The sequence below is a fragment of the Mustela erminea genome, chromosome 10 (genome assembly GCF_009829155.1).
Source record: "Mustela erminea isolate mMusErm1 chromosome 10, mMusErm1.Pri, whole genome shotgun sequence".
NCBI classification, from domain to species: domain Eukaryota; kingdom Metazoa; phylum Chordata; class Mammalia; order Carnivora; family Mustelidae; genus Mustela; species Mustela erminea.
This window is the reverse complement of record NC_045623.1, coordinates 98,296,163-98,322,166: the sequence shown is the minus strand read 5'-3', so window position 1 is coordinate 98,322,166 and position 26,004 is coordinate 98,296,163. Positions and strand designations below refer to the sequence as shown.

General features: G+C 46.2%; 1 protein-coding gene across 3 annotated transcripts in view; it reads right to left on the bottom strand.

Moving 5' to 3' along the window:
- Positions 1-5,211: 5,211 nt before the first annotated feature.
- Positions 5,212-26,004, bottom strand: part of FBXO42 (F-box protein 42) — a 107,454-nt gene continuing 86,661 nt past the window's right edge. Inside the window, exons 5-11 of one of the 3 annotated variants that reach the window (XM_032302084.1) lie at positions 15,140-15,293; positions 14,117-14,227; positions 12,570-12,666; positions 12,036-12,092; positions 10,941-11,057; positions 9,954-10,097; positions 5,212-6,022 (exon numbers count right to left, since the gene is read on the bottom strand). In XM_032302084.1, coding sequence (XP_032157975.1) covers positions 6,008-6,022; positions 9,954-10,097; positions 10,941-11,057; positions 12,036-12,092; positions 12,570-12,666; positions 14,117-14,227; positions 15,140-15,293 — 695 coding nt within the window. In that variant the 3' untranslated portion in view covers positions 5,212-6,007. Of the gene's footprint in view, positions 10,098-10,940; positions 11,058-12,035; positions 12,093-12,569; positions 12,667-14,116; positions 14,228-15,139; positions 15,294-26,004 lie in introns of all 3 variants that reach the window. The other 2 variants (XM_032302082.1, XM_032302083.1) reach the window with 2 other exon arrangements.

Sequence of the window (26,004 nt, the reverse complement as noted above, 5' to 3'; positions counted from 1 at the left end):
ACTGGGAAGTAGATACGGACCCTGCCCTTGTGGATCCCACACTCTGGTGGGGACTGCGATTAAATAACCAGGCAACTGCACTTAGAAACAGGACAGCAGGGTAGAGAGAAAGGGCACATTGGAAATGTCTGGATCCTGTTTAAATATAAAATTTGGGGCTGAGCTGCCAAATTATCCCCAGAGAGTTCTTCTGAGCCTGGAATGTGCGAGGCCTGCTTGGCAGCAAGACTGGTGTCCTTGACCTGGACAGCCCTCTAATGGCCACCCACTGCACCTAGAGTCATGGTCACCCCAACCCCTCCCCCCCCCATGGCCTAAAGGGCCACCTGCAACCTCTGCCTTAACTCACATACTCCAGACATGCTGGCCTTTCCTCTGCTCCTTGAACTTGTCAGTTTCATGCCTGCCTCAGGGCCTTTGCTGCTGCTGTTCTCTCTGCCCCACTGCTCTTACATTCGGGTCTCAGCTAAAATGTCACCTCCTTGGAAAGGCCTTCTCTGGTGAGCCCAAGCCCATCACATTTTGTCACATCCCAACTTTACAATCCTCACGGTCCTCATCTGGAATGGTCCTGCTCAGCTCTTTACCCATCTGTTCCTTCTCCCTCACCCCCCACTGAAATGTCAGCTCCACAGGAAGGGTCTGGCACACAGCATTACATGCTTGCTTAAAGCAGGAGTGGGTGCCGGCCTCCTGTTCTCTTGATGTAGTCAGCCGCCAGGGGCTGAGTTTTCTCCCTATACATTTAACATCCTCTTGTGGTCGCCCCCACCTGGGTCCAGACCCCACGCCTGCCTGCCTCTCATCCCCCTCTCCAGCGCATTCTCCAGTTCTGCCCTGTGTACTCAGGTCACCCTGACCTTCCTCAAGGTCCCGGAAGGGCGGGTCACACTCAGATTTCTGTGCCTCCGCGAAGGCAATTCTCTCTACTGGAACACCCTTCTCCTTTCTCCCTCTGGCACTGGCCACAGCGCCTCTCCCCCTCCGTTCTTGGGATTCCCTAGCCCTTCATCTGATTTCTTTCCTTCTAACGGGAGCAAGTACAAGCTCTTACCTTCACTGAGAAAGAGCTTTGTTTCCTGACTTGATTTAATCTGTCTGCAGCCATTTTAATCCAATAGTTTCCCGTGAACTTAAATTCAGTTGACTTCTCATTGTTTTATCTCAATCTCCTCAAGGTTGTTTCTTTTTGTCTCCCCCTCCCCTGGCCCTGGGGCTCATTTTCCGTGTGTAGGACGGGTTACCCAAATGCCAGGGAAGCACATGTGGGGAGGGGAGTACCCTCTCCTTGGACATCCTCTGTTCTGGACCCTGTGGGTCTCCTGCTCCAGGGAGAACTCTCTTTCAGAATTCCGCCATGGCCCCATCTGTGCTGGCCTCTCCTCCCACTGTGGCTGGTCATATGCTTCTTTCCCTGCTACATCTGAGGCAATAACCCCTGGTCATCAGACCCATATGGGTCATTCTGCATTGCCCTCAGCACTTCTGATATGCCACATCTCCCACAGCTCCTCTGCACTTGACCTGGCCCACAGTGAATGGGTCTTCCCCAGTGTGAGGCCTGGAGGACGGCCGATATCCTGCATTACGGACTGCCCCAGGCCAGGCCTGGGGTCCCACAGACAGACTTTATTCTCATCTGCTCGCTGCCTCAGTTTAGTGGGGTGAGGCTGGGGTATGGAGAAACCCATCTCTTAGCTCTCTCTGGCTTCCGAACAGCTCTCCTGCCCGCCTGGCTGTTGCTTCCAGACAGTTCTTTACCTTCTTTGTGTCTTTTTCGTCTGTTACCTAGGACTGTCTTCGGCTTCTGAAGCTCAGTGAAACACCTGCCTGGTTGGTCAGGAGGCTGTGGGCAGCTCCAGGCGCAGGCCTCTTCAGCCATCTGTGTCCCTGCGCCTCGAGGGCCAGTCCACGCTCAGGCGAAGGTGTGCGGGAATGACTGATCCCCAGGGCAGTGCTGGGCTCTCGTGCCCTTGCTGATGGGTGGGCAGGAGCTTCCTTCTTCCTTCCAGGTTTCTGCCTGTAAGGCCTGGCCCCCAGCCCTCTTTCTTTCCTACAGTGGGTGGGCAGACAGGTGCCCCGGTGGGGAAATGGCACACTCTGCCAGCGCACTTAGGCATTTTCTTCTAACATCAGCTCAGCTTTGTGCGTGCTGACAGGGCCTGGGCCCAGAGCCCAGCCTGGTGGGGAAAACACTGGTTTTCCCACAGCTGGGGGCTGGGGCAGAGAGGGCAGGGAGCCAGCCTGGGGGTGGTGCTCAGAAATGTGGCAGAGGCCAGGGATGGGGTCCTACCCAGGCTTTACCAACAGAGAGAAGGGAGAATGGGCAGTTTTCTCCTCCAGCCCATTCAGTTTCCCTCCGAAGTCGGCCTCTGATAGAATGCCTAGGATGCAAAGCCTTTCACAGGGTGCCCCCAAGTGGTCTTCTGGGGAAGCGCACCCACTCCACAGATGAACAATTACTGCTGAATTGCTAACCTGTGAGGCTAAGCCTCGACCCAGGTAGTGATAAAACTGAGGCTCAGATGGGATCAAGAGACTCCTATGTGACCCTTAGTTGTGGGATGACTTGTCTCAGCCCAAAGTGACAGTACCAGCTTTTGAACCAAGGTGTTTTCTGGTTGAAAGCCCATGTCCCTGTCCTGCAGCCTCTCTAGGAAGCCCCTTCTGAGTTGAAAGGGCATGGAGGGGTCTCTTGGTCCCATTTTTGATCTGATGCACACATCAGCTCTGTCATTGCCTCCCATGCAAGTTCCCAATCTCTGAGCACTTCCGTAACAGTGGAAGCATGACCTCTCAGAGCATCTACAAGAGCTCTGGACTACTGCTGGCTGTGGTCAATCAGAGTGGGGAGGGGACAGTTATGGCCACTGAGGGCAGAAGGCGGACCGGGGCTAGGTATGCTCCCCCATCTCTGGGGAGGTGGTAAGGCACAAAGAAGCAAGGGTGGACACCGGTCCCCTGTGGTAGCACGACAAGCAGACCAGCCTGCAAGATTTGGAGGTGATGCCTCCTGTCCTGCTGGATATGAGGGTGCTCAAAGGTTGGTCTTTCAGGGTTCCCCAGATGAGGGTGATGGGATAAGCCATAGGCTGCAGGACTCGCTGAGGGTAGGGACATGGGCAAGGCCTCACTCTCCTCGTCTGAGTCAGTGATTCCCACACTGCTTACTCACAGAGCCAGTTAGAGAAGTAAACCCAAGTCCTTGGAAGGTGAAAGGGCAGTGTCGAGCGGCCCTTTCCCTGTAGGTGCTGTCATTTAGACCTAAATGTGCACAGGCCTCTGGCCCATCAATACCAAGGGGAGTGGCCCGGGAGTCTCGTGCTAGACCTGCGTGGGAAGGCAGTGGCCGCCGCCTCCTGCCAGGCCTTGGGGGAATCATGGATCTTCTCTGAGCTGTGTTCTCCCTGACACTGGCATATCCTCTCTTCTCTGTTCCCACGCACCCTCTGACCGGGGCCGATCACACTGCTGTCCTCATGTTCAGGTCATCATCACTGGAGCAGGAGCATGGCCCGCGGTGGGACAGACTACATTAGGATGCTGTCTGGGGGGCTCACAGGCCAACCTGTCCTGAAAGCTGAGTACGCGGGGTCCTCCCCAGGCACTGATGTCTGCCTCCTTCCGCAGGACCACAATCGCCCCGGCATCCTACGCACTAAACGCCGCCTCCTCTGCAACATTCCAGACTGCCCAGGCAATGCCTGAATTCCCCCAGCAGTGCCAAACTGGTTCTGATACATACAGCTCTGACCATAACGGAGTTCTTCCCAACGATGAGGAAATCTCTTCTCTACAGCTTCTACCCACTGGACCTTGTTCTGCCCAACAGACCCACAATGAGCCCAGCCCTTCCACAGGGGTGACTGAGAAAGAATACAGAACAGTCGTTCTGCCTCTTGCCAGTTTAGCAGCGGCCAGCACATGGTGCTGGACCCTTCGGACCCAGGACCCTCCTGCGGCCATGCTCTAGTTCACTGTGTCTCAAAGTGCAGTGGGATAGACAGCATGCTGTTAGAAAGGGAAGTTTCATGCCACATCTTGGGAGGCACAAATGTGCAGCTAGCATGAGAGCTGCGGGCTCGCGGCACCTGAGCCTGGGACAGGGTCAGTACACGGTACTCACCGAACGAAAAGAACATAATGGTGCTCGGCACAAAGACCCATGGGTATAAGAAACTGGCATGTGGTCAGCAAGTGGTTTCAGCCCCCTACCCTCATGGTGCCTGTCTCCTCCCAGGCCCCCACGCAGCTGGGCAGACTCTTGTCATCAGTCCTCAACTGACACTTCCAGAATGGGAGCCAACTGAGTGTGCCCTTGAATCCAGGCAGAAGGATACCTTAAGTGCCAGAGGCAGAGTTCAACTAGCAAACCAAGGAATTCAAGTCCAAAAGGGAGATTAAACAATGAGACAATTCTGACCTGATTTATGGCAGCAGCTGCTGCTTACTGCTCTCGAGAGGCAAAAGCCTCAGAGGTTCTCACGCTGACATCTACAAGATGACCCAGACAACCAGAGACATGCATAATCCTCAGCAGGGACATGCTTGTAGCAATTTACACAGCGAGCCCAGCCCTTTCCTTCCCCGAGCCTCTATTTTCTTCCAAGGTTCATTATAAATAGTAGCCACCATCTACTGAGCACTCACCATGCGCCAGACGCTGTGCCTAGTGCTTTCATACACAACCTCAGCTAATCCTCATGATCCTTTAAGACAGAAACAACTGTATTTACAGATGAGGAAACTCACGTCCAAGGTTAAGCAGAAAGCAGGGGAAGGCAGGATTAGAACACAAGCCTCTGGGGCTTCAGGCTTGTGTTTCTAACCATTTGCCGTGCTGTTTCAAGATCCAGGGGCCCTGTGTCCTCCTCTTTGCTTAAGAGGCCAGCGATGATGTGGTTGTTGCTGTCCTGGTCCCTGGGGCCCTCCTCCAAGCTCAGGCCCTCTCTTGAGTCTCCACCACAGGGCGGTGCCTGAGACTCTGAAATGCCAAGTCCTTCGAGCATGACCGAGAGTTGCCTCTTATTCAATGGGAGCTGTCCCCAGGGAAGGGCAGCTCCCCACCTCTACGCCCAAACACAACCTTCCTAGAGTGGTTAAGGGCAGGTTTTCCAACTACCTTGCTTCCAATTTCCATCTCCAATCTCAACAGCTTCCATGACAGTTCCGTTTCTTTCTTCTTTTCTACTAATAAAACAGTTAAGACAATTCTGTCCATTTTGTTTTATTTGTTAAATCGCTAAAAAGTCATCAGGGAAAACCTTAACAAAAAAATGAAATTGACAGATTTAAATACCAATGAAGTCCACTTTTCATTCCTACACTGTTATGTGCCTAAAATGACCATCTCAGGGTAAGCCATCTGGGACCCCTGAGTTGTATGGGAAACATCACTCACAGCACCAGCTTCGCCAGGGCACGACGGGGGTGCGCTGACATGAACCCTGGTTGGTGGGAAGGGAGCAGAGCGAGGACAGAGAGCAAGGGTGGAGCCAAGGCCGAAGGGCTGCTCTCATAGGACAATGAACACAGTGAGAGGGAGCCACTTACTGGTGACCATGCAGAACATGCCTTCTGCAGTTCGTGGGGAGGCTGCACGGGACGCAGGCCTCAAAGTTCGGCTTCCTTGCCCCTGGGTGTGTTCAGATCCTCCCCACTGACTTGTGCGCTGGTAAGAGAGCAGAGACAACGCAAAGCAGAGCACATCACCATGCCAGGATCACCACAAGGACAAGGACAGACAGACAAACCCACAGGAACATCACTTTTAAGGGGAAGCAAAGAAGCAAAGCAGAGGGAAACCCAGAGAGAGAAAGTTAGAGGAAAGGAAGTATCCCTCTGTTCTCCATCAGCTGGTGGCTTTCTGTTCTCCAACGTCAAGACTTCTCAAGTTGGTTTTCTTTTGTTGTCCTCTTCTTTTCTTTATTTGAGAGAGTTCCAACACAGTTCCTGGGATAGTTCGTGGTTTTAGCTCTTGATATAAAACTCGAAGATTAAAATTAGATCAATCTGCGGAGGGCTGGGAGGAGAGGAAGGCTAGTATTACCTTACAACTAAATGTAAGCTTGTTTCGACACCTAGTTTGTGCTCCTAAAATAAAGGAAGTGTGTGCGGGGTGTGTGTGTAAAGGGGTGGTTGCGCAGCCCACCACCCATGAAATGTGAACGGAAATACAGAAGCCTCTCTACTGCCCAGCCTGCAAGGTGAGAAAACAGAAGCCCTGTCCAAGAGGAAAGGAAGACACCGAGACTCTCACAGGAGGTCCAAGAGGGGGCCAGGGAAGTCCATGTGACGTGGGGCTCTCAAAGGCACACTTGCAGGAGTGGAAGGGGTTAAAGCTTCAAGTAAGAAACACCACGTATTTTAAATACTTCAACACTGACAAATATTTGCTAATTTAGGTGCTCGTGAAGGCCAAGGAAACTGTCTCATTTTTCTCAGTGAATCGTTAAGACAAAATTGGCATCCTGTCCAAACCAGAGTCGTGGTTAAATGTGCCCTCATGGAAGCAGCCAGGGTGTTGGGGAATGCTCTCCACAGGGGGGGACACCTGAAGTTCCCCTGCACACGTGGCTTCACGGGGCCCTGAGGACACGACCACCCTGTGTGGAGATGCTCTCCTAAGCTATCTGGCCACAGTGCCCAAGAGCCACCAAGGCCACCACCACCAGGTGCAAATGAAGGAGATGTTCCTAAGGAGCTGTCAAAATACAGCGCGCTTCTGAGCAGTCTGGGTAGCACTGGGTGCCACGGAGCTCCAAGGAGCCAGCGACCTTCCAAGGGAGTCATCACCTCCACTGCCTGCCTGTTTGGGGAAGACAAAGGGAATCCACGAGCCAACAGCTGGCTGAGGAAGGCCACAGGACTAAGGGAATGGTCACAAAGCTGAGATTCCGAACTCTCAGGCTTCCAAATACTTTATATTTAAACAGGAACTGAGTTTGGGGACGCTGTCCATGCACAGATGCAATATCATAAACACGGTTCGGTAATAGCAATAAAGTAATACCTAATCTTACAGGCTAGGCTTTCTCTTGCGAATAAGGACCCCACGTGATCTAACAGTCTTTGCTGAAGAAGAACCGGCAATAGCCCAGGAGCAAGGTGTCCAGCAGGCAAAGTGCGGAGCTAGGAGTAGGTGGATACTACAGTAAATAGGCACATGGCAGTTCGTCATCTAAGGGAACAGTCTCTGGAACACAGACCTCTCCCTGTGAGCTGGCCTTTTCCTGGGCTTGGCACCAGGGGGGCTTTCCCACCAAGACCACATTGTAAAAGCTAATGGCTACGGGAAAGAATTCAACATGATGTCATAGGAGAAAACACACTTATCAGACAGATTGCTAAGGGCTGGCCTAAAGCCAGGACCCAGGGCCAGCTGTAGCAGGCTTGTGCTTGGGAAATGCTAACAGGAAAAAAGGGGAGTGTGAAAGATGGGAAATGCAGTGTTCTGAAATTCAAATCCTAAAGGCAAAGTAAAAATCTTTCCACAGATGAGAAATCACCAAAAATTAAAGTGGGGCCATCTGACTTACTCTAACATCTCCTAGGTCCAGGCCATGGTTTATAGACTGGTAATTTGTAACTTCCTGTATCAACCAAAGGAATGCTCTAGTTGGTTGCACATTATCTCAGGAACCGTGTGACATAAAACCCAACTCTTATTTGGGTCACATGTGAAGGAGACAGTCACAAAGGAGGGGCTGCTCCCAAGGTGTGCCTTGCCTCAGAGAGGCTAAGCACCTGACACTCAACCCAACCACTAGTCAACAGCCACGCAGAAAAATGCATGTCACACCAAGAGGCGAAATTATTTCTAGAAGGAACTACTACTGGGATTCTCTTCCAGGATTAATTTCCACATTGTATAAATAATAATGGGTGTGCCTAACGCGCTTTGGAAGTAAAAAGAAGCCCAAAGGGAAATAACAGTATTCTTGACACTTCAAGGATTTCTCATGCTATTGGCATCTTGGAATTCCCTACCAGGTCCCTCCGTGATACCAGAGAACAGGATCCAGAAATATCTCTAGGAGATTTCCCTGGGCACCTTAGCTTTGTAAAAGAAACAGAAAGTGGGAACACTTTCAGGGCTTGCTAAAAAAAAAAAAGAAAAAAAGAAAAAAAATCCACATATGCCCAAAAAAAAAAAAAAAAAGGGAAAGGCAGCTTCTGAGGATCAAGTCTTAAGGGAACAAATGTGGTTTTTGGCAGCTTGCAATCAAATACGATTGTCAGAAAATTCCAAAAGCAGACACCAATATGTTTTCTGAGACAGAGAGGGAGTGTGCTCCAGACCAGTGGACACTAGGCGACAGGCGTCTCTGCATTAACACTGCCCCGTGGTGATCCTGGGACACACACGTGCAACGGAATTCCTGGCTGGGTAACTTTCCTCGGTCACAAGGACAGAACAGGGCCAGGCAGAGGGCATGACCGCAAAGAGACATTTGCACAGGTTCCGTGTGGTTTTAAAAGGAAGGGAGGAAGAGTGCTCTACAGGCTCCTCTCACCCTGCCAGCTCCTGGGGCTCGTGGATCGGGAGGCTCCACATGTGCACCTTACACACGCTCTTTCTTTCTCTAACTCCAAGAAGGCCACATAAAAATTGACGGGGCTCTTCAGTTGTTCTAGTTAAGTTCTGACATTAGTCTGTTCCCTAAATTCTTGGTCTAGTTACCAGCAAAGTAGAAAAAGGCAGCACAGCCTCTGCTAAAACACAGCAACAAATTTATCTGAACCAGGACGGAGATCTCTCCCTCTTTGTAAACAGAGTTGGCTATATAATATATATTTATATATTTATATATAATTCTTTTCTTAATGGAGTTTTGATCCCAGCCTGGAATGAGTGAGGTTGGGAATTGGGGTTTTGGTTTATGGGAGTAATTCTGTCCTTTGTTTTCCCAATTCGCAGTCCAAATGCTTGCACGCTGGAAAATTAAAAGCCACAGAAAGGGAAGGGGGTTTAGAACACATTATCTCTTTGCTCGCACAAAGTACAAGGCGTTTGTTTTTGGATAGTACTTCACATTCTGTTTCTTGTCCATGAGTCCTCCAAATATGATGAGTTCACCCCTGCCTTGGACCACTGTATGCAGGCTGGTTTCAGGAGGTCCGACCACAGAACTGCTATTAAATACTTTCCATTTGACCCGCCCCTTCTCCTTGGTGTCTTTAATGTCTAGCACGTACATCTGCATGGGCTTGCAGTTCATACTCTGGTACAAAGGTTTGCCAACATTTAGGGATTGTGGAGGGTGGTGGCCCAGACGGCGGGCAATGGGAGGTAAGGAATGTCCGTCTCCTTGGGCAGGCCCTGGGCGGGGAACGGGAACTGTTTCTCCACTGCTCAGGTTCTGGTTCCCAGGAGAGCCTGGAGAAGACCCCAGAGGAGGACTTAGCACTGCGGAGGCTGAGGGGCCTTTGGATGACATTGCTTTGATGGCTTCTAGGCTCCGACGCAGGGCACCTGGGGAGACAGCTCCTGCAAGGGCACTGGCCACGTGTGGAGGGGTGTGCACACCATTCGTCTGTTCAGGAGGGTGTCTCATGCTTCCCCCAACTGTCCTGTTGTCCACACCATCCATATGATTGCTACTCGAAGCAGGTTTTAGATCCCAATTCAGATCTATTGATCCTAACCTCAGATCTTTCTGATCTGGTAGTGACCCTCGTCGGGGAGCCAAAGAAAGTCCCATTTTGAGGTCACACCCTTCAGTGGTAGACGGAGTGCCAGGAGATAGGGCCTGCACAGGGCTGTCCAAGGAAGAGCCACCTAGAGCTGCTGTCCCTGGAGACAAACTCCCGCCGTTGAGGATGGGAGAGCCATCCCCTCTGGCTGGGGAAAGGCTCCCTTCCCGGGAACTTGAGGGGGTCTGCCTTTGAGCTCTGGGCCTCAGTGTTCCCCAGCGGCCGTTAACACAAGGGGCTTCATCCATACTCCTTACTGGAGACTGTGAGCGGTACTCTCGGGTTTCAGGAACCAGGGCTGGAGGAGTGGCACTGATCGGTGATGGGCGGGAGTTCAAACTGGGGCTCAGTGGGGCTCTCCCACTAGGAGCCTGGCTGAAGACCACCACACACTGCCCCACCTGGAAGACAAAAGACCTATGTTCAGTTCTGATCATTCACTTAAGCCTCAAACATTTCATTATGAGCACCTGGGCAGGCCAGGCATTATACAGGTACCAGAGATACAGAGATGAAAGTAATGCAGCCTGCCTTTCAGGCCAGAAGGGGAGACAGACATGGGAACAACCCATGGCTGAAGCATGTGAGTGCTTCACAAGTGCCATCATGAGAGGTGTGTGTGCAGGACAGGGATAGGGTGAAGGAGGAATCAGTTTTTGTTTGGGGACCCTGAGGAAAGGTTCACAGACAAAGAGATACTTAAAGCTGGCACTTAAAGGATCAGTGGGGGGGGCACCTAGCTGACTCAATCAGTGGAGTGTTCAACTCTTGATCTTGGTGTCAGGAGTTCGAGTCCCACATTCAGCGTAGAGTACATAAATAAATAAATAAACTTGGGGCACCCAGGTGGCTAAGTCAGTTAAGCGTATGCCTTCGGCTCAGGTCATGATCCCATGGTCCTGGAATTGAGCCCTGAAGCAGGCTCTCCACTCAGTGGGAAGCCTGCTTCTCCTTCTCCCTCTGCCCTCCCTACCCTGACCGCCAACACCCAGCTCATGCTCACGCATGTTCTCTCAAATAAATATACTTAGAAAAAGGAAAAAAAGGATCAGTGGGGCCCACACAGGTTTCCCATCTAGAAGTTCACATATGAGCAATGCCCAAAGAACAATGGTTAATGTCCACTTCTTTTATGACATCAAGGTGTTTTTTATTTCCACACAAATCTGCTTAGAAATCTGACAAGCCAATTAGGCTTTACAATTAGGGCCCTTCTCTCACTGGCCTATCAGTGCCCTGCTTACCCGACAAGCTGGGTGGCACCACAGTTCTGGGGCCCCATGGTCTTCATTTTCTACCTTGAGTGGCTGCCAGGCCCAGGGGCCCGAGTGCATGTGCAATAACCAAGCATCCTTGAAGAGCTAGAAGAGAAGGACCAACAAGAGGGCTCAGGTGAGGTACGCTACACAACACATACACAACACATACACATCACAGGAATCCCAAAGCTGTGCCGTCTGGTCTAGAGGGTGTGTGGGCTCTTCAGAAGAAGAGCAACATTTGTGGGGCACCTGGGTGGCTCAGTGGTTAAGCATCTGCCTTCGGCTCAGGTCATGATCCTGGGTTCCTGGGACTGAGCTCCATATGGGGCTCCTGCTCAGCGGGAAGCCTGCTTCTTCCTCTCCCACTCCCCCTGCTTGTGTTCTTTCTCTCACTATGCCTCTCTCTGTCAAATAAATAAATAAAATCTTTTAAAAACAAACAAGTAATTAAAAAAAAAAAAAAGAATACAGCCACATTTGGGGCCGCTCTTTCACTCATGCCCTCATCATGCTCGCCTTTATTCACAAACTACGGCTGGACCGGAACATGGGATTGTGCTGTAACCCATGAATCAATTTTAAGTGGTTCTCAATTTTGCCTGCGTGTGTGTTGGTGGGGAGAGGTAGATAATACATATTCACAACTTTCTCAATCTGCATTCTTCCATAAACTCCATGTAAATTTTGGCAGTTATCAGACTGTTGTTCTGCCCCACCCCTCCTTGAAAAAATGGTAGCAGCAAACCATACAGCCTAAAGAGGAAGCGCGAGTAGGAAGAATATAGATAGAGGTATGAATATTTAAGAGATGAATGTCTTTGATTTAAAGCACCTCTCACCCCACCAAAGAAAGAAAGAGGAAAGGAAGAACAGAGAAGAGAAGAGGAGAGAGAAGAAGAGAAGGAAGGGAAAGGAAAAGAAAGCAGAGCTCGGCCAGAAAATACCATGGTTATATACCCAAAGTGAAAAAGGTATTCCTTCGATAAAAAGGACACCATGCTCACAAGGTGAGACGGGGAAGCAAGTTCTGAACCCTTAGCAGCATGCGCTTTGGAAAGCCACACCAGCAATACTCACAGCATTGGGACCGCCACACCCTCCAAGGATTAAGATAGTTGCATCATCTATGACAATCTGGGGAGACGAAGACATTTAAAATAAACCAACAAAGACACAGGTATCTGACCTCCTATGCGTCAGTGGTATATGAAAAGAGCCTACCCAGAACCCAAATCAGAGTATTCTAGTCACCATAAGTTCTCCACTCTCCCCAGACCATGTCAATTCCGATCCTTGTGAACAAATTACTGATGATTAGCCTGAATGGATATATTTCTTGTTGATCAAACATTAATGTGAGTGTACATAAAATGCAGGGTTCTCTTGAGAAATGAAACAGCAAAATAAATGCTTTGGAGAGAGGATAATATAAAGCCACTAAAAATAAATACAACCCATTAGAAGTTGAAAAATAAATACCAGCAAAAAAAGAATGACAAAGTCTCTTTGGCTTATGCACGTGGGCAGCTTACCTGACTCCCTCCTCCCTCTCCCATCCCAACTGGAAGATGCTACAGTGTTTGCTGAATAGTTATTTTAATTCCTGAGCACCTGAGATTGGCCACCTCGAGGATGAGGACTGGGGCCGGAGATGTTCGGCTTGGACCACGCCCACTGCTCAAGGTCAAGGACCCAGACATCGTTGCTCCTATAAGATAAGGACATAAGGTTGAAAGAGTTGGGAGCTCCCAGGGACCACAGAGCTGATATAAATGAAGTTACATTTATATTTTATTTATTTTTTAAATTATTATTTTTAAGTAAGCTCTATGCCGGACATGGGGACTGAACTCATGACCCTGAGATCAAGAGTTGTATTCTCTACCAACTAAACCAGCCAGGTGTCCCTGGAAGTTACATTTATAAAGATGCCCAGCAAAGTGCCACGGCCATAGCATTTTAAACTATAGTTTTCTTCCCCTTCTTTCCCTGGAACCCATCTCAAGACCTTCAAACCTTTGCTCTTCCCATGGACCCATAAGGCCTCTTTTGAGTTATGTCTGCAGCCACATACTAGTACCTGAAGTAAGAGTGAACCAGTGACAGTAGGAAATAGCTACTGACCAGGAGATAGCCGTTCAAAAGCAAAACCACAAGAAAGAGAGAAAACTGATGCAAACAGTAACTCTATCATTGTCCAGGAGATAAAGACTTATTGATTCTGGCTACAAAAGTAATTTCACCATGGCTCATGAGATCTGCAGTTTTATCAAGGACAAACTGGCATCTCCAACCCCCAAGGGGCCGGTATGGCCAGGAGAGACTACTGGAAGGCAATCTCTATTTTACCGTCACATCACTAAGGTCATTGACTCATAAAGAGGAAAACAGGAATAAGAACTCTAAGCCCTAAACTTTCTCATCTGGGGGGCAGCTCACAGTCTCTCCATAAATGTTTTGAAACGGGAAGATGGGGAATACCTTGTCTAACAGAGAACAGAATTGGATCTTGAATGTTTTCACTTCTGACAGCTCATCGACTTCCCTCTCCTGACCATTAATGCAGCTACCACCAACTCAGATAAAGAGTGATTCAGACGGAATGCTCTGGTTCTTGACTCCGGCCTGACCTGGCCAGCTGTGGCCAGAGGTGGTAAGGACAGAAGGCAGGGAGCACAGCCTCACAGAAGTGCACTGGACCTGAGAGTTTTCTTGCTCCTACCCACTTTATCAACCATCTCATTTGGAAAATGAACCATTTTCAACTTGTCCTGTCAATCTACCTGTCTTCTCTAAAGCCCAAAAGGGCACAGGCTGGGTAATAAAGGAGAGAAAGTAAAAGGACTTTTTGCTTCTACTTTGGTAGCCTTCTGTAGGCACAGGGAGAAACAGACAAGGTGGAGGCTACATCAGAATTTGATCCCACTCAATGAACCACATACCAAATAAAAAGATTCTACATGGCGCTAATTTTATGGAGAAGTTTTTCAACCTACTGCTCTGTGATTCAGGGATCAAAAATGGGAATGCTAGGAAGCAACAACTGGTTGGATCAAAATCCTGCTGAGAATACTGACCTGACTAGTTCACTCTTCTGACCTGTTATTCCCAGGAGTATTTACCTTCAGGCTGACAGGCAGCAAGCCAAATATACTTACATTTGCCGGGATCCTAAGGAGCCACCAAAGACAATCATTTTATCATCTATCACACAGGAGGAATGGCCAGCCATGGGAGGTGGCCCATGGGTTGTCACAATGCAGTTCCACCTAATATAAAAAGAGAGGAGGAAGCCAAGAAGTAAGCACCACCTGTATTGAGTCTTAAGTATTTAAGGTGGAAACAGTAAGTAGGTATCCACTTAAATGACAATCCTATCACCTTCAGTAGAGATACTGTTAGCATAGTAAGTGGAAGATGGCAGAAGGTATGGGGACTTTCCCACAAACCTGCTAAAGCTATGCTCACTTTTAAGTTCTCAGTGTGTATGGCTTAGAGGTGGAGTGGACAGATGACCAGAGACGCCATCATGGCTCCCTGGCTGTTTCAGCCTAATGTGCTGGGCACCACCTTCCACTTCTTTCTATAGTCCTGATCAGCTGCAGCTGCCAAGAGCCCCGTACTAAGTAGACCATTACAAGGAAAAAGGAAAAAAAGTCAGGAATCAGTTGGAGACACAGCAGGGAACAAAGGATCATCTGGATCCACAGCACACCTGAGAAATGAGCCGCCAAAACTGAAGACATCCCCCCACCCCCGCCATTCTCCAAATGGCACATTTATTTTTCTAGGAAGAGGAATAAACCTCTTCTACTTTTTCTCTTTGGAAGAGAGGATCTTAGCTTTAGTTTAGTTTTTTTAATTCTTTTTTACCTTTTTAAAAAAAACATTTTTAATGTAAGCAATACACCCAACATACGACTTGAACTCACAACCTGATCAAGAGTCGCATGCCCCACTGACTGGACCAGCCAGGCACCCCTAGCTTTAGGTTTTAGGGGGCCCTGTAAACTCTCCATAACTGTCAGCACATCTGTGCATATGTGAATTTACTTCCTGGAACAGAGTCCAGAGCTTTTACCAAATTCTCAAAAGAGATTCCTGGACACAAAAAATGGAAGCTGTCCATTCATTTGAAATCTTTTATTCCAGACTGAAAGGATCTTATCTTTATGGCTTACCAGTTTTTAGAGGGTGAGTAAGTGTGTATTTCATCAAAGAATCTCTCTGGTTGGTGTAGGGGATATGGGCTCGGCCGCGTCCAGCCACCAAATAGTACCAGCAGGTCCTTGTACACAACCAGAGTTGCTCCAGCTTTAGGGGAAGGATAGGATCCTAGGAAAGGTAAATAACATGGTGGTTAGGATTCAGGGTCTCACAAGTCATAGGTAGGTTGTCTGTAGGTCACCTTTACCTGAAAGAATCACAAAAGTGGAACGAATAACTATAAAACATAAGGGAAGGGAGAGAACAAAACTGGTTTGCAGATCTGACAGAAAACCACCACCAATTTATACATCTTTTCTTTTCTTCTTTTTTTTTTTTTTTAGTATAGTTGACACACAATGTTATATTAGTTTCGGCTGTACAACATAGTGATTCCACAAGTTTATACATGATGCTAAATCCACCACAAGTGTGCCACCATCTGTTGCCATACATCGCTATTATAATACCACTGACTCCCAATTTATAAATTGTTAATAATTAAAACAGGGAAACCTGAGTTAGAGGAAAGTTACTTATTTTGCTTATCTGAAATTAGGGATGAAGAATACCTATCTCATAAAACTGTTTTGAGTATTAAATAATTCATCTGAGAGGCACCTGGGTGGCTCAGTCAGTTAAGCACCTGCCTTTGGCAGGGTCCTGGGTGTTGAGCCCCACCTGGGGCTCCCTACTCAGCAGGGAGCCTGCTTCACCCTCTTCCCTTCTGCATGTGCTTTCTTTCTCTCTCAAATAAATAAACAAATAATCGTTAAAAAAATAAAATAAAAAATAAATAATACACCCAAAACACATACACAGTGCTTGGCAGACAGCAGGTGCTCAATAAATGTTGATTCGCTCGCCCATCCTTTTAATCAAAGCTTAGTAGACCCTACACAGCAAACAATGTAAGGAAATCTAGGGAGTACTAGGGGAGTACGCATACAGGCTAGTACCTGGATGCAACGTAGTAACAGCTGCTGTCTGAGAACCTGGGTAAAAGAGGAGGCACCCTGGAGTTCTCCTTTGTGCTGAGCCACATGTTAGCATGGAGACCTCTAGGCCTCTAGCTGTGGGCCTCCCCAACACAAATGGGGGCGGAATTTCAGGCTCAGTATGAAGGCATTCCAGTGGAGCTGCAGGCCTGATACCAGCAGTGGCTACTAAGGCCCTCCAGGCTAGACTTCTGAGCTGTGCTGACCAAATCTTGAAACAAAAGAAATTTGGCTTATGCTAGAAAACCTGAGGGATAATAAATGTCACATAGAAGCAGGGTTTCTCAGAGCCTATTCTGTCTTTTAAATAACAGTTGCTATTTCTCCCAGCCTCTTACTCTATGTGCCGCCTTTAGTTTACTAAAGATCAAAGAAATTTGTCTCAGTGTCCAGGTGTCAATTAATAAATACTGTAATATTTAAGAAAAAAAATTGTTAATGCTGCAGGATTCATTTTAAAAAATCTTTTTTTTTTTAAAGATTTATTTGAGAGAGAGAGAGATTGAGAGAACGAGTGGGAGGAGGGGCAGAGGGAGAATCAGAGGTCCTGCACAGCAGGGAGCCCAAGGTAGGACTCCATCCCAGGGTCCTGGGATCATGACCTGAGCTGAAGGCAGATGCTTAGTTGAGTCACCCAGGCGCCCTAAAAAAAATCTTAAGCAGAAAGAATCCCGACACTATATTAAGCTAATAGCAGCTGAGGTGCTCCCATTCAGGCAGAGATCTGGGCCTTCCACTTCAGCAAGGGATTTTGGGAAACATGGTTTAATAGTGTTGATGACAAAGTCTCAAGGCTGAAAAAGGGAGCAAGTGGCTGTCTTCCTTGGGCTCCAACTTAAGAGTAACGTACCGTGATCTACGGAGAAGGAAGCAATCTTCGGAAAATGGAGTGAGTATCTAAGAGTACTATGTGGCATCAGCTATTCTGAACACTTTCCTAACGTAACAGACATCAATCCAAATAGGATCCGACCACAGAAATGAGGCTTCTCTAGGAATGATTCTCCCGTCAGTTAGCAGCACTGACTGAGGGAATGTTGGCTGAGTCCTCCATGAGCTTACTCCTGCTACCCTCATACCCTACTAGAATCATGGCTAAGGGAGCTAAAGTTCTACTTAAAACTTCTGCCTTCCCATGGGACGCCTGGGTGACTCAGTCAGTTAAACCATCTGCCTTTGGCTCAGGTCACGATCCCAGGGTCCTGGGATTGAGCCCTACATGGGGCTCCCTGCTTGGCGGGAAGCCGGCTTCTCCCTCTGCCTGCCTGTCCTGCTTGTGCTCTCTCTCTCTGACAAATAAATAAAATTTAAACAAGCAAACAGAAAAAATTTTTGCTTTCCCAGGAGGAAGCCTCCTAGATCAACCAGAAAACTTAACTGATATAATGGTCTACTAAAATGCTAATACTACCCCAAAATGATTTGATTTATGAAATACCAAACAATGCTTCAAGTTCTTGACCTTACTCTGGAACTCATAAATACGATGAAAAAAGTTGGAAAAAGCAAATAAAACATGTAACAGATTCAGCAGAGTAGTTACTAACCTTACAGACTAAAATTTGGATTTGGATTTGAAATACTAGAAATCCTGGTTTTTAAAACCATGGGTATAAAATGAAGCAGCACCGTTTGCAGTGACGTGGATGGAGCTGGAGTGTATTCTGCTGAGCAAAGTAAGTCAGAGAAAGACAAATGCCGTATGTGGACTTTAAGAAACAAAACAAATTAGCAAAGGGGGGAAAAGAGAGATAAACCAAGAAACAGACTCTTTACTGAGAACAAACTCGCAGTCACCAAGGGGAGGTAGTGGGGCGATGGGTGAACCGGGTGACGGGGATGAAGGAGGGCGCTTGTGTACAGAAGCGCTGACTCACTACATTGTACACCTGAAATAATATTACACTGTATGTTAACTAAGTGCCGTGTTTTTTTTATTTTTTGTTTTTTAAAGACTTTATTTATTTACTTGTCACAGAGAGAGAGAGTGCACATGTGCACAAGCAGGGGGAGGCAGAGGGAGCGACAGACAGAAGGAGAAGCAGGCTTCCAGCTAAGCAAGGAGTCTGACACGGGGCTCCATCCCAGGACCCTGGGATCACAACCCTAGCCGAGGGCAGACTTCCAACTGACTGAGCCACCCAGGCATCCCCCAAGTAACTGGAATTTAAATAAAAACCTTAAAAAGAAAAAGAAAAAGAAAAAGAAATGAAAGAGCAGACCAAGGGTCCCCAAAAGAGCACAACACGGGATCAGGAGCACCTCGCTGGCTCAGCTGAAGGAGTATGCAAGTCCTGACCTTGGGGTTGTTAAGTTCAAGCCCATGTCAGGCCCGGCACTTACTTTAAAAAATAAATTAATTAGATTTTTAAAAAAGCATGGAAACAAACAGAATTTCTAAATGGCCATTTGTATCAAATTTATATAAAAAATTTTTAAAGTGCAGGGCGCCTGGGTGGTTCAGCTGGTTAAGTGTCCAGCTCTTGGTTTCGGCTCAGGTCATGATCTCAGGGTGGTGAGTTCAGTCCCATGTCTGGCTCTGCGTTAAGTGTGGAGTCCGCTTAAGATTCTCTCCCTCCCTCTCCCTCTGCCCTTCCCTCCCGCCACTCTCTCTCTCTCTCACTCTCTCTCAAATAAATAAATCTAAAAAAAATTTTTTTTTAAGTGCATATGCTTTCAATCAGTAATTCCATTTCTAAGGATAATCTAATGATAGCTGGACAAAACAAAAAAAGAAATATAAGGATACTCATTTGAAGTGTTAAAGTAGACAGAGGAATATTCATACAAAAAATACTATGTGGCAATTAAAACTTATGTGGCTCTCTGTCTTAGAATAATCAATGTCCAGGCTTTATTAGGTGAAAACTGAAAGCAGCAACTGACCATGTGCCTGTGTTTTGAGGTTATGGGGAAGGTGACAGGAAAGGATGGGTGACTTGATTTCTTTTTTCCCATAAAGATTTTATTTATTTACTTATTTCAGAGAGAGAGCAAAAAAGCACGAGAGCGAGCATGTGAGACATGCACCAGCGCCGGGTGATGGTGGTCGGTGGGGGATGATGGGGTGGAGATGAGAAGCAGATGGGAGGGAGGGGGGGGGGAAGAATCTCCAGCAGACTTCATACTGAGGGCAGAGCCTGGCTCCATTTCATGACCCTGAGATCACAACCTCAACTGAAAACAAGAGTCGGATGTTCAACTGATCCACCAAGGTGCTCTGGGTGACTTGATTTTTAAGAGAAATTGCAATGACTACAATTAACTACTGCTACTACTAATGATAATGACTAATATTGGTATTTATCATATGCTAGGCACCATCGAAGTATAGTCTGGGGGACTGAGCCCTGCATCAGGCTCCCCACTCAGTAGAGAGTCTGCTTCTCCCTCTGACCCTCTGACCCCCTCTCGTGCTCTCTCTCTAATAAGTAAGATCTTTAAAAAAAAAAAAAAAGTGACTTCTCAAATATCTTGACCTTTTAGAAAGCCAAAATCCTTTTCTCTACTTCCTATCCCAAGAAGTGGGAGAATTTCCTCATCCAGCATTACCAAGGCCTATTTCATGTCACAAATATACATTTTAATTTCAGCATTTAAATATTATGACAACTAAGTATGGTCATACTTAAAATTAACTGTGTTCCTCCACCTAAGTTTGTAAACAAAGTGGGGAAAAATTACCATACAAGAACAAATGAGGTGGGGTGGGGGGCGGGAGGAGGACACACAATTCAACGTACAACCCCTCTAACAGTTAGTTCAGGAAGGAAAGGTCAAAGATACTGATGTATCTTTTTTTCTTTTTTTTTTAAAGATTTTATTTATTTATTTGACAAAGGGAGACACAGCGAGAGAGGGAACACAAGCAGGGGGAGCGGGAGAGGGAGAAGAAGGCTTCCCGCACAGCAGGGAGCCTGATGCAGGGCTTGATCCCAGGACCCTGGGATCCTGACCCAAGCTCAAGGCAGATGCTTAATGACTGAGCCACCCAGGCGCCCCGATACTGATGTATTTTATTTTCTATGACCCAATTATGCATATAATGTTTGTATTTGTTACAAACTGGATACTTTTAAATTCTTATTACTTTAAGAATCAATAGTGAAGACCCTGTAAAAAGTCCCTAATTTGATCATTTCTAAGAATCTATGTATTTCACTTTTTTAAAAACGGGTTTTTAAAAAGATTTTATTTACAGGGGCGTCTGGGTGGCTCAGTGGATTAAGCCGCTGCCTTCAGCTCAGGTCATGATCTCAGGGTCCTGGGATCAAGTCCCGCATCAGGCTCTCTGCTCAGTCCCTCTCTCTCTCTTTCTCTGCCTGCCTCTCCGTCTACTTGTGATCTCTCTCTGTCGAATAAATAAATAAAATCTTTTAAAAAAAAATTAAAAAAAAAATAAAAAGATTTTATTTATTTGACAGAGAGATACAATGAGACAGGGAACACAAGCAGGAGGAGTGGGAGGGGGAGAAGCAGGCTTCCGGCCCAGCAAGGAGCCTGATGCCTGGGCTCTATTCCAGGACTCTGGGATCATGACCTGAGCAGAAGGCAGACACTTAACGACTGTATTTCATTAAAAAAAAAAAAAAAAAATTTTTTTTTTTTTTTTTTTTGAGAAAGCAAGAGCAGGAAGGGTAGGGGAGAAGGGGGTGGGGAGGAGGAGTAGAAACAGATGCCCCACTGAGCAGGGAGCCCACCAGCCACGGGGCTCCATCCAAGGACCCTGAGATCATGACCCGAGCAGAAGGCAGACGCTTCATGGACTGAGCCACCCAGGTACCCTCAGATTTTGAATTTGTATAAAGCAGAGGGTCTTTTAACTCCTCTCCAATGATCCTAATTCAAGGTTCACAAATCAAATGAATTAAATTTATTGTGAGGTCAGAGACTGCAGGGGTCAATGAACTCTGGCAATTTCTATAACTTGAAGAATAAATGGTCTTTTTTTTTTTTTTTAAAGATTATTTATTTATTTGACAGAGAGAGAGATCACAAGTAGGCAGAGAGGCAGGCAGAGAGAGAGAGAGAGGAGGAAGCAGGCTCCCTGCTGAGCAGAGAGCCCGATGTGGGACTCGATCCCAGGACTCTGAGATCATGACCTGAGCCGAAGGCAGCGGCTTAACCCACTGAGCCACCCAGGCGCCCGAATAAATGGTCTTTTAAACCAAGTGGAGTTCTGGAAAGCAAACAGTAAGTCTCTACTAGGATTTTGAAAAAATAAGAAAACTTATATTCAAATTACATACCTTTATCTATTGTTTTAAGGTTCTAAGAAAAGCAAGCTATTTTAAGAGTACTTAAAACTTTCTAAAAAAAAAAAAAACCCAAAACAACAAAAAAACAACCCCCAAAACATGACCACACTGTTAGATGAGGAAATAACTTTTATATGAACTAGTCCTAGACAAAATGTGAAGTCAAAAACTTTGAAGAATACATGCATGCATTCATCCCATACAGTGGCTAGAATGATATCATATTTCATAAATTTTTATTAACACACACCTTTCTACCACACTAGAGACTGACTGATTGGAAATCTGGGGTACATTATAAAGTACTCTGACAACAGCAGAACCCTCCACAGTTAAGAGGCCCATCATCATCATCTTGGTGATATGTACTGAATAAATCCCCCTTCCCTCCAGAAAATTTATATTTGAAGGATTTATACTCAGTAGGACATCTCTTGGCACAACTTCAAAATAATGTGGCTACTGAGCCTCTAGACAGAGTCTAAATATCATCATATCACAGAAGTAGAAGAAGAAAGGTTGACACAGGACCGAATGTGCCCATATTTTTTTTTTTTAAGATTTTATTTATTTAACAGACAGAGATCACAAGTAGGCAGAGAGGCAGGCAGAGAGAGAGGAGGAAGCAGGCTCCCCGCTGAGCAGAGAGCCCGATGCAGGGCTCAATCCTAGGATCCTGGGATCATGACCTGAGCCTAAGGCAGAGGCTTTAACCCACTGAGCCACCCAGGTGCCCCAGAATGTGCCCATATTAAACCATGTTACTCAGGCCTGTTCGCCCAGAGCCAATGGTTAGCCTCACAGGGTTCATTCCCCAAACATAATCACACAGCAGGTATGATCAATGGAGCGAATCTCTAAACAAGGCATAAGCCAAAAGGCAGCTGTGGGAAACTGGATAATGAGACAAGCACACTCTACACAGAACTAACATTCCCTAAAATTGCTAATTAGTTCAGATGCTTCCCAAGGTTCCTATGAAATCGGGGAATTTCACATGTAAAAGATAGTGGCAGAATTACGAGGCATTCTTGTTTACTTTTGCAAAGAAGATGGTAAAACAGTGAAGCAATTTCCAATTCTATTTTGGTTTCTTTGCCACCTTCCCACTGTAGTTTCTATTCACACAGAACCAAGAACTAGGAGAGCAGTTCGAATGTTTGATACAAGATAAAACAAGTACTGGTTCCAATCAGGGATGCCTATAATGTTACAGATGGCTAAAACATTATTTCTATATCTCTATTCCATGACTGGTCTTTATTAATATTATTGATTTTTATTACTAAGATTTTATAGACAATAGCCACCGTCCCCCTGGAGCATTAGTTCTCAAACTCCAGCTTATGTTAAAAGCAGCTGGAGGAGTTGTTGCAACGCAGATCACTGGGCCTCACTTCTGCCTTTCCTATTTAAGTAGGTATGGGGTGGGGACGCAGTTAGATACATATCTAACAAACATCCAGGTGATGTTCATGTTTGGGGACTAGACTGTGAGAACCATGTTGTAGAGTTAAACCATCCTTGAGTGCGTTGTTAGAAAATTTCCCAAAAGGACATGAACATGGAATATATACAGCCTGCTCTTCTCCTTCCTCCCTGCCTCCCTTCCTTCCTTCCATTTACTTATATGAGAGAGAGAGAGAGGGAGTGAGTACATGTGTGTGCAAGCGGGGCAGGGGGTGGTGGTGCAAGGAAAACACAGAATCTCAAGCAGACTCCCCACTGAGTGCAGAGGTGGGCTTGATCCCACCATCCATAAGATCACAACCTGAGCCTAAACCAAGAGGAGGACCCTCAACCACCCAGATGCCCCATATTGAGTTTCTTCAATGCATACTCAATTTAGGACTATATGGGACTCTTCATTTTGGTTAACAGAATAAGAACAAGGGTCCAAAGTGGGCTTTCCTCAACAAATGCTTTTGCTCATGGGGGTGCTGAAAAGAACACGCAAGTTTTCAGTACACAAACATTTTGCCTCATCTACAGGTCACTGAACTTACACTTTGCAAAATAAATAAAAGGAAAAAAAATGTTCTACCTACTGGCTTTCAGGCAAATCACTTTAAGACTTATTTATAGCAACACAGGTTACCTGCTAATAGTTCTCTAGGACTCTGAAAATAGATTGGAGACTAGGAATTAGGGACTTACAGGAGGTGAAGTTTGAAAATGATATCTATAAGCATGAAAAATTTAACCATGGGACACACAAGCATACTAATAAATCCAGAAGAAAAGTACTGGACAAAATCTTTTACTTTGCTCAAAGAATTCCAGAATGTTCTGCTTTGTGATTTGCTTTTCAAGGGGGCTTGGTCTAAACAGGTTCTTAACTGGCAATCGAAAAGTTTTCCTCTGGATGCTTTCAAATATTTTACAGTAATGCTGCTGAAGGGAACATAACAGCATGAGTAACTGCTGAGGTTCTAGGTCACAGTCCTTACTTTGTGTGAGCAACTCTTCACGTGCACTCACTTTCACAGGGCAGGTCCAAAGAAAGGCACTCCCTTGCAGCTCCACAGGCAGCACCCCAAGTCCTTCCCACATAGGACCAGCCTCTAGGGCGAAGTAAGACCTGATAGACCAGACTGACCTACAATCCTACCAAACAGCTTCTTTTGTGTGAGTACTACTTCTCCGTGGTAGTCAGGAGCCTTGAGCTGGTGTGTGCACAGGGGTTAGGAGAGATGAATTTTGCTGAGAGAATCCAAGTTGGGTCTTGGGAAGCTGACCAAGCCTTTGGCTTGATAGAGCTGTCTTTTTGGTAGTGTGTGAAGTGACTGACCTTGATAGCAAGAGTTCAGAGGTCAGGAAAAGAATAATTTGGAAAGGAATTTCCCAGAACACCACATTAGCATCTGAATCAGAAAACCTAGAGGGCATGAGAGGACAGGCTAGCACTTAATAACTTAGGAGGCAAGAAATCCCTCAAAGAAAAACTGCTGGAGTTATAATTTAACTGCTTCTATCTCTAAACTGTTGATTTTATAGGTAATACTTTGTCAGAGAAACAAGGAAAGCATGTTTCAGTTTTATTGTTTGAGGAACAGAGAAACAAAAGGAAAATTGAGAACACTTTACAATTCCTGAGTATAAAGTCTGTCTTGGGCTGTAAACACCTAGAAGACAAATAACTATTCAGAATGGTCTCCAAAGTACACAGAAGGTCCACAAGGGTTCCGTCTGGAACAGATAACAGTCTCTCTCCTGATAGTGAAAATATGTCCAATTTACCATCAGTGTGGCCAATAATAATTACAATAAGTCTTTGCATTTATAGAGATATGCTCAGAAGATACAAAAATATAGTGCTTATTTTATAGAAACAGAGTAGGAAGCAAACAGGAAGCAACTCTTTAGCAAAGTCACTATAGAACCCCTAAACCACTTTTCTAGAATTTTGTTCTGGTCAAGTATGCTGTTTAAACTCAGCCTAAAATAGAGATTTAAGTTACAAAGAACATGGTACTGGATACAGAACACTAAATTCTTCTGAACTGGCAAGGCCTTCTTTGGGACCTCTGCCAGTACACCCCTCCCATGCCAGTTAAAGAGCCTCCTAGAAGGGGAGGGGTACACAGGGAAGGGACATCCTGTATCTACTTCAGTCCCAGAACTTAGCACACTGTGTTGAAGTTATCCATTTAGAGTATCCCGATAAGATTTTACTATCCCAAAGGGCAAGAACTATTTCTTAGGAAAATGCTGAACCAAATGCTTCCACGGAAACCAAATGGTTAAAGATCCCTCCTGAGCTGGGATGAGAAGTGGCTCCAGTGAATCACAACCTACCCTGGAGGCTCCAGCTAGTCACTCAGCAGGGATGAGGCCAAACAATTTTTAGGGTGTCTCCTTTACACTTCCATTTTCTTTTCTTTTTCTATTTCTTTTTTCTTTCTTTCTTTCTTTTTTTTTTTTTTTTTTTAAGATTTTATTGATTTATTTGACAGAGAGAGATCACAAGTAAGCAGAGAGGCAGGTGGAGAGAGAGGGGTAAGCAGGCTCCCTGCTGAGCAGAGAGCCCAACGGCAGTGGGGCTCAATCCTAGGGCCCTGAGACCATGACCTGAGCCAAAGGCAGAGGCTTAACCCACTGAGCCACCCAGGCGCCCCTTCTTTTCCTATTTCATTCTTCAGTTGCAAAATAGCCAGAAAGATACTGATTGATATCAAAACTATTCACTGATATTAGACAAAGCCTGTCTGGAACTTGGGTTTCAGGGCATACATTTTATTATTATAATTATACTCACATTTTAAAAAATATCACTCCTTGAGTCACTTACAGGACATCCAAAACAAGAGGAACTTTTGTAATGGGCATGAGAAACGTTTAGATCCTGTATGCCTGCATATGCCACAGGCATTAACAAAAAGCAATTCCCTACTGGCACTGTTTTCCCTTCTAAATAAACCCACGTGAAAGGCCCTGAAAGGCCGCTTGATGAATAGGATAGCACTTATCAGCTAAAAATTAACAACATGAAACCAATAATAGTTCCTTGTTATCCTTTCAAGCAGTCTTTTGATTCAGTTTCTCCTGGAAGAGAGGAGGGCCACAGTCTGCTTAATCTGTTAA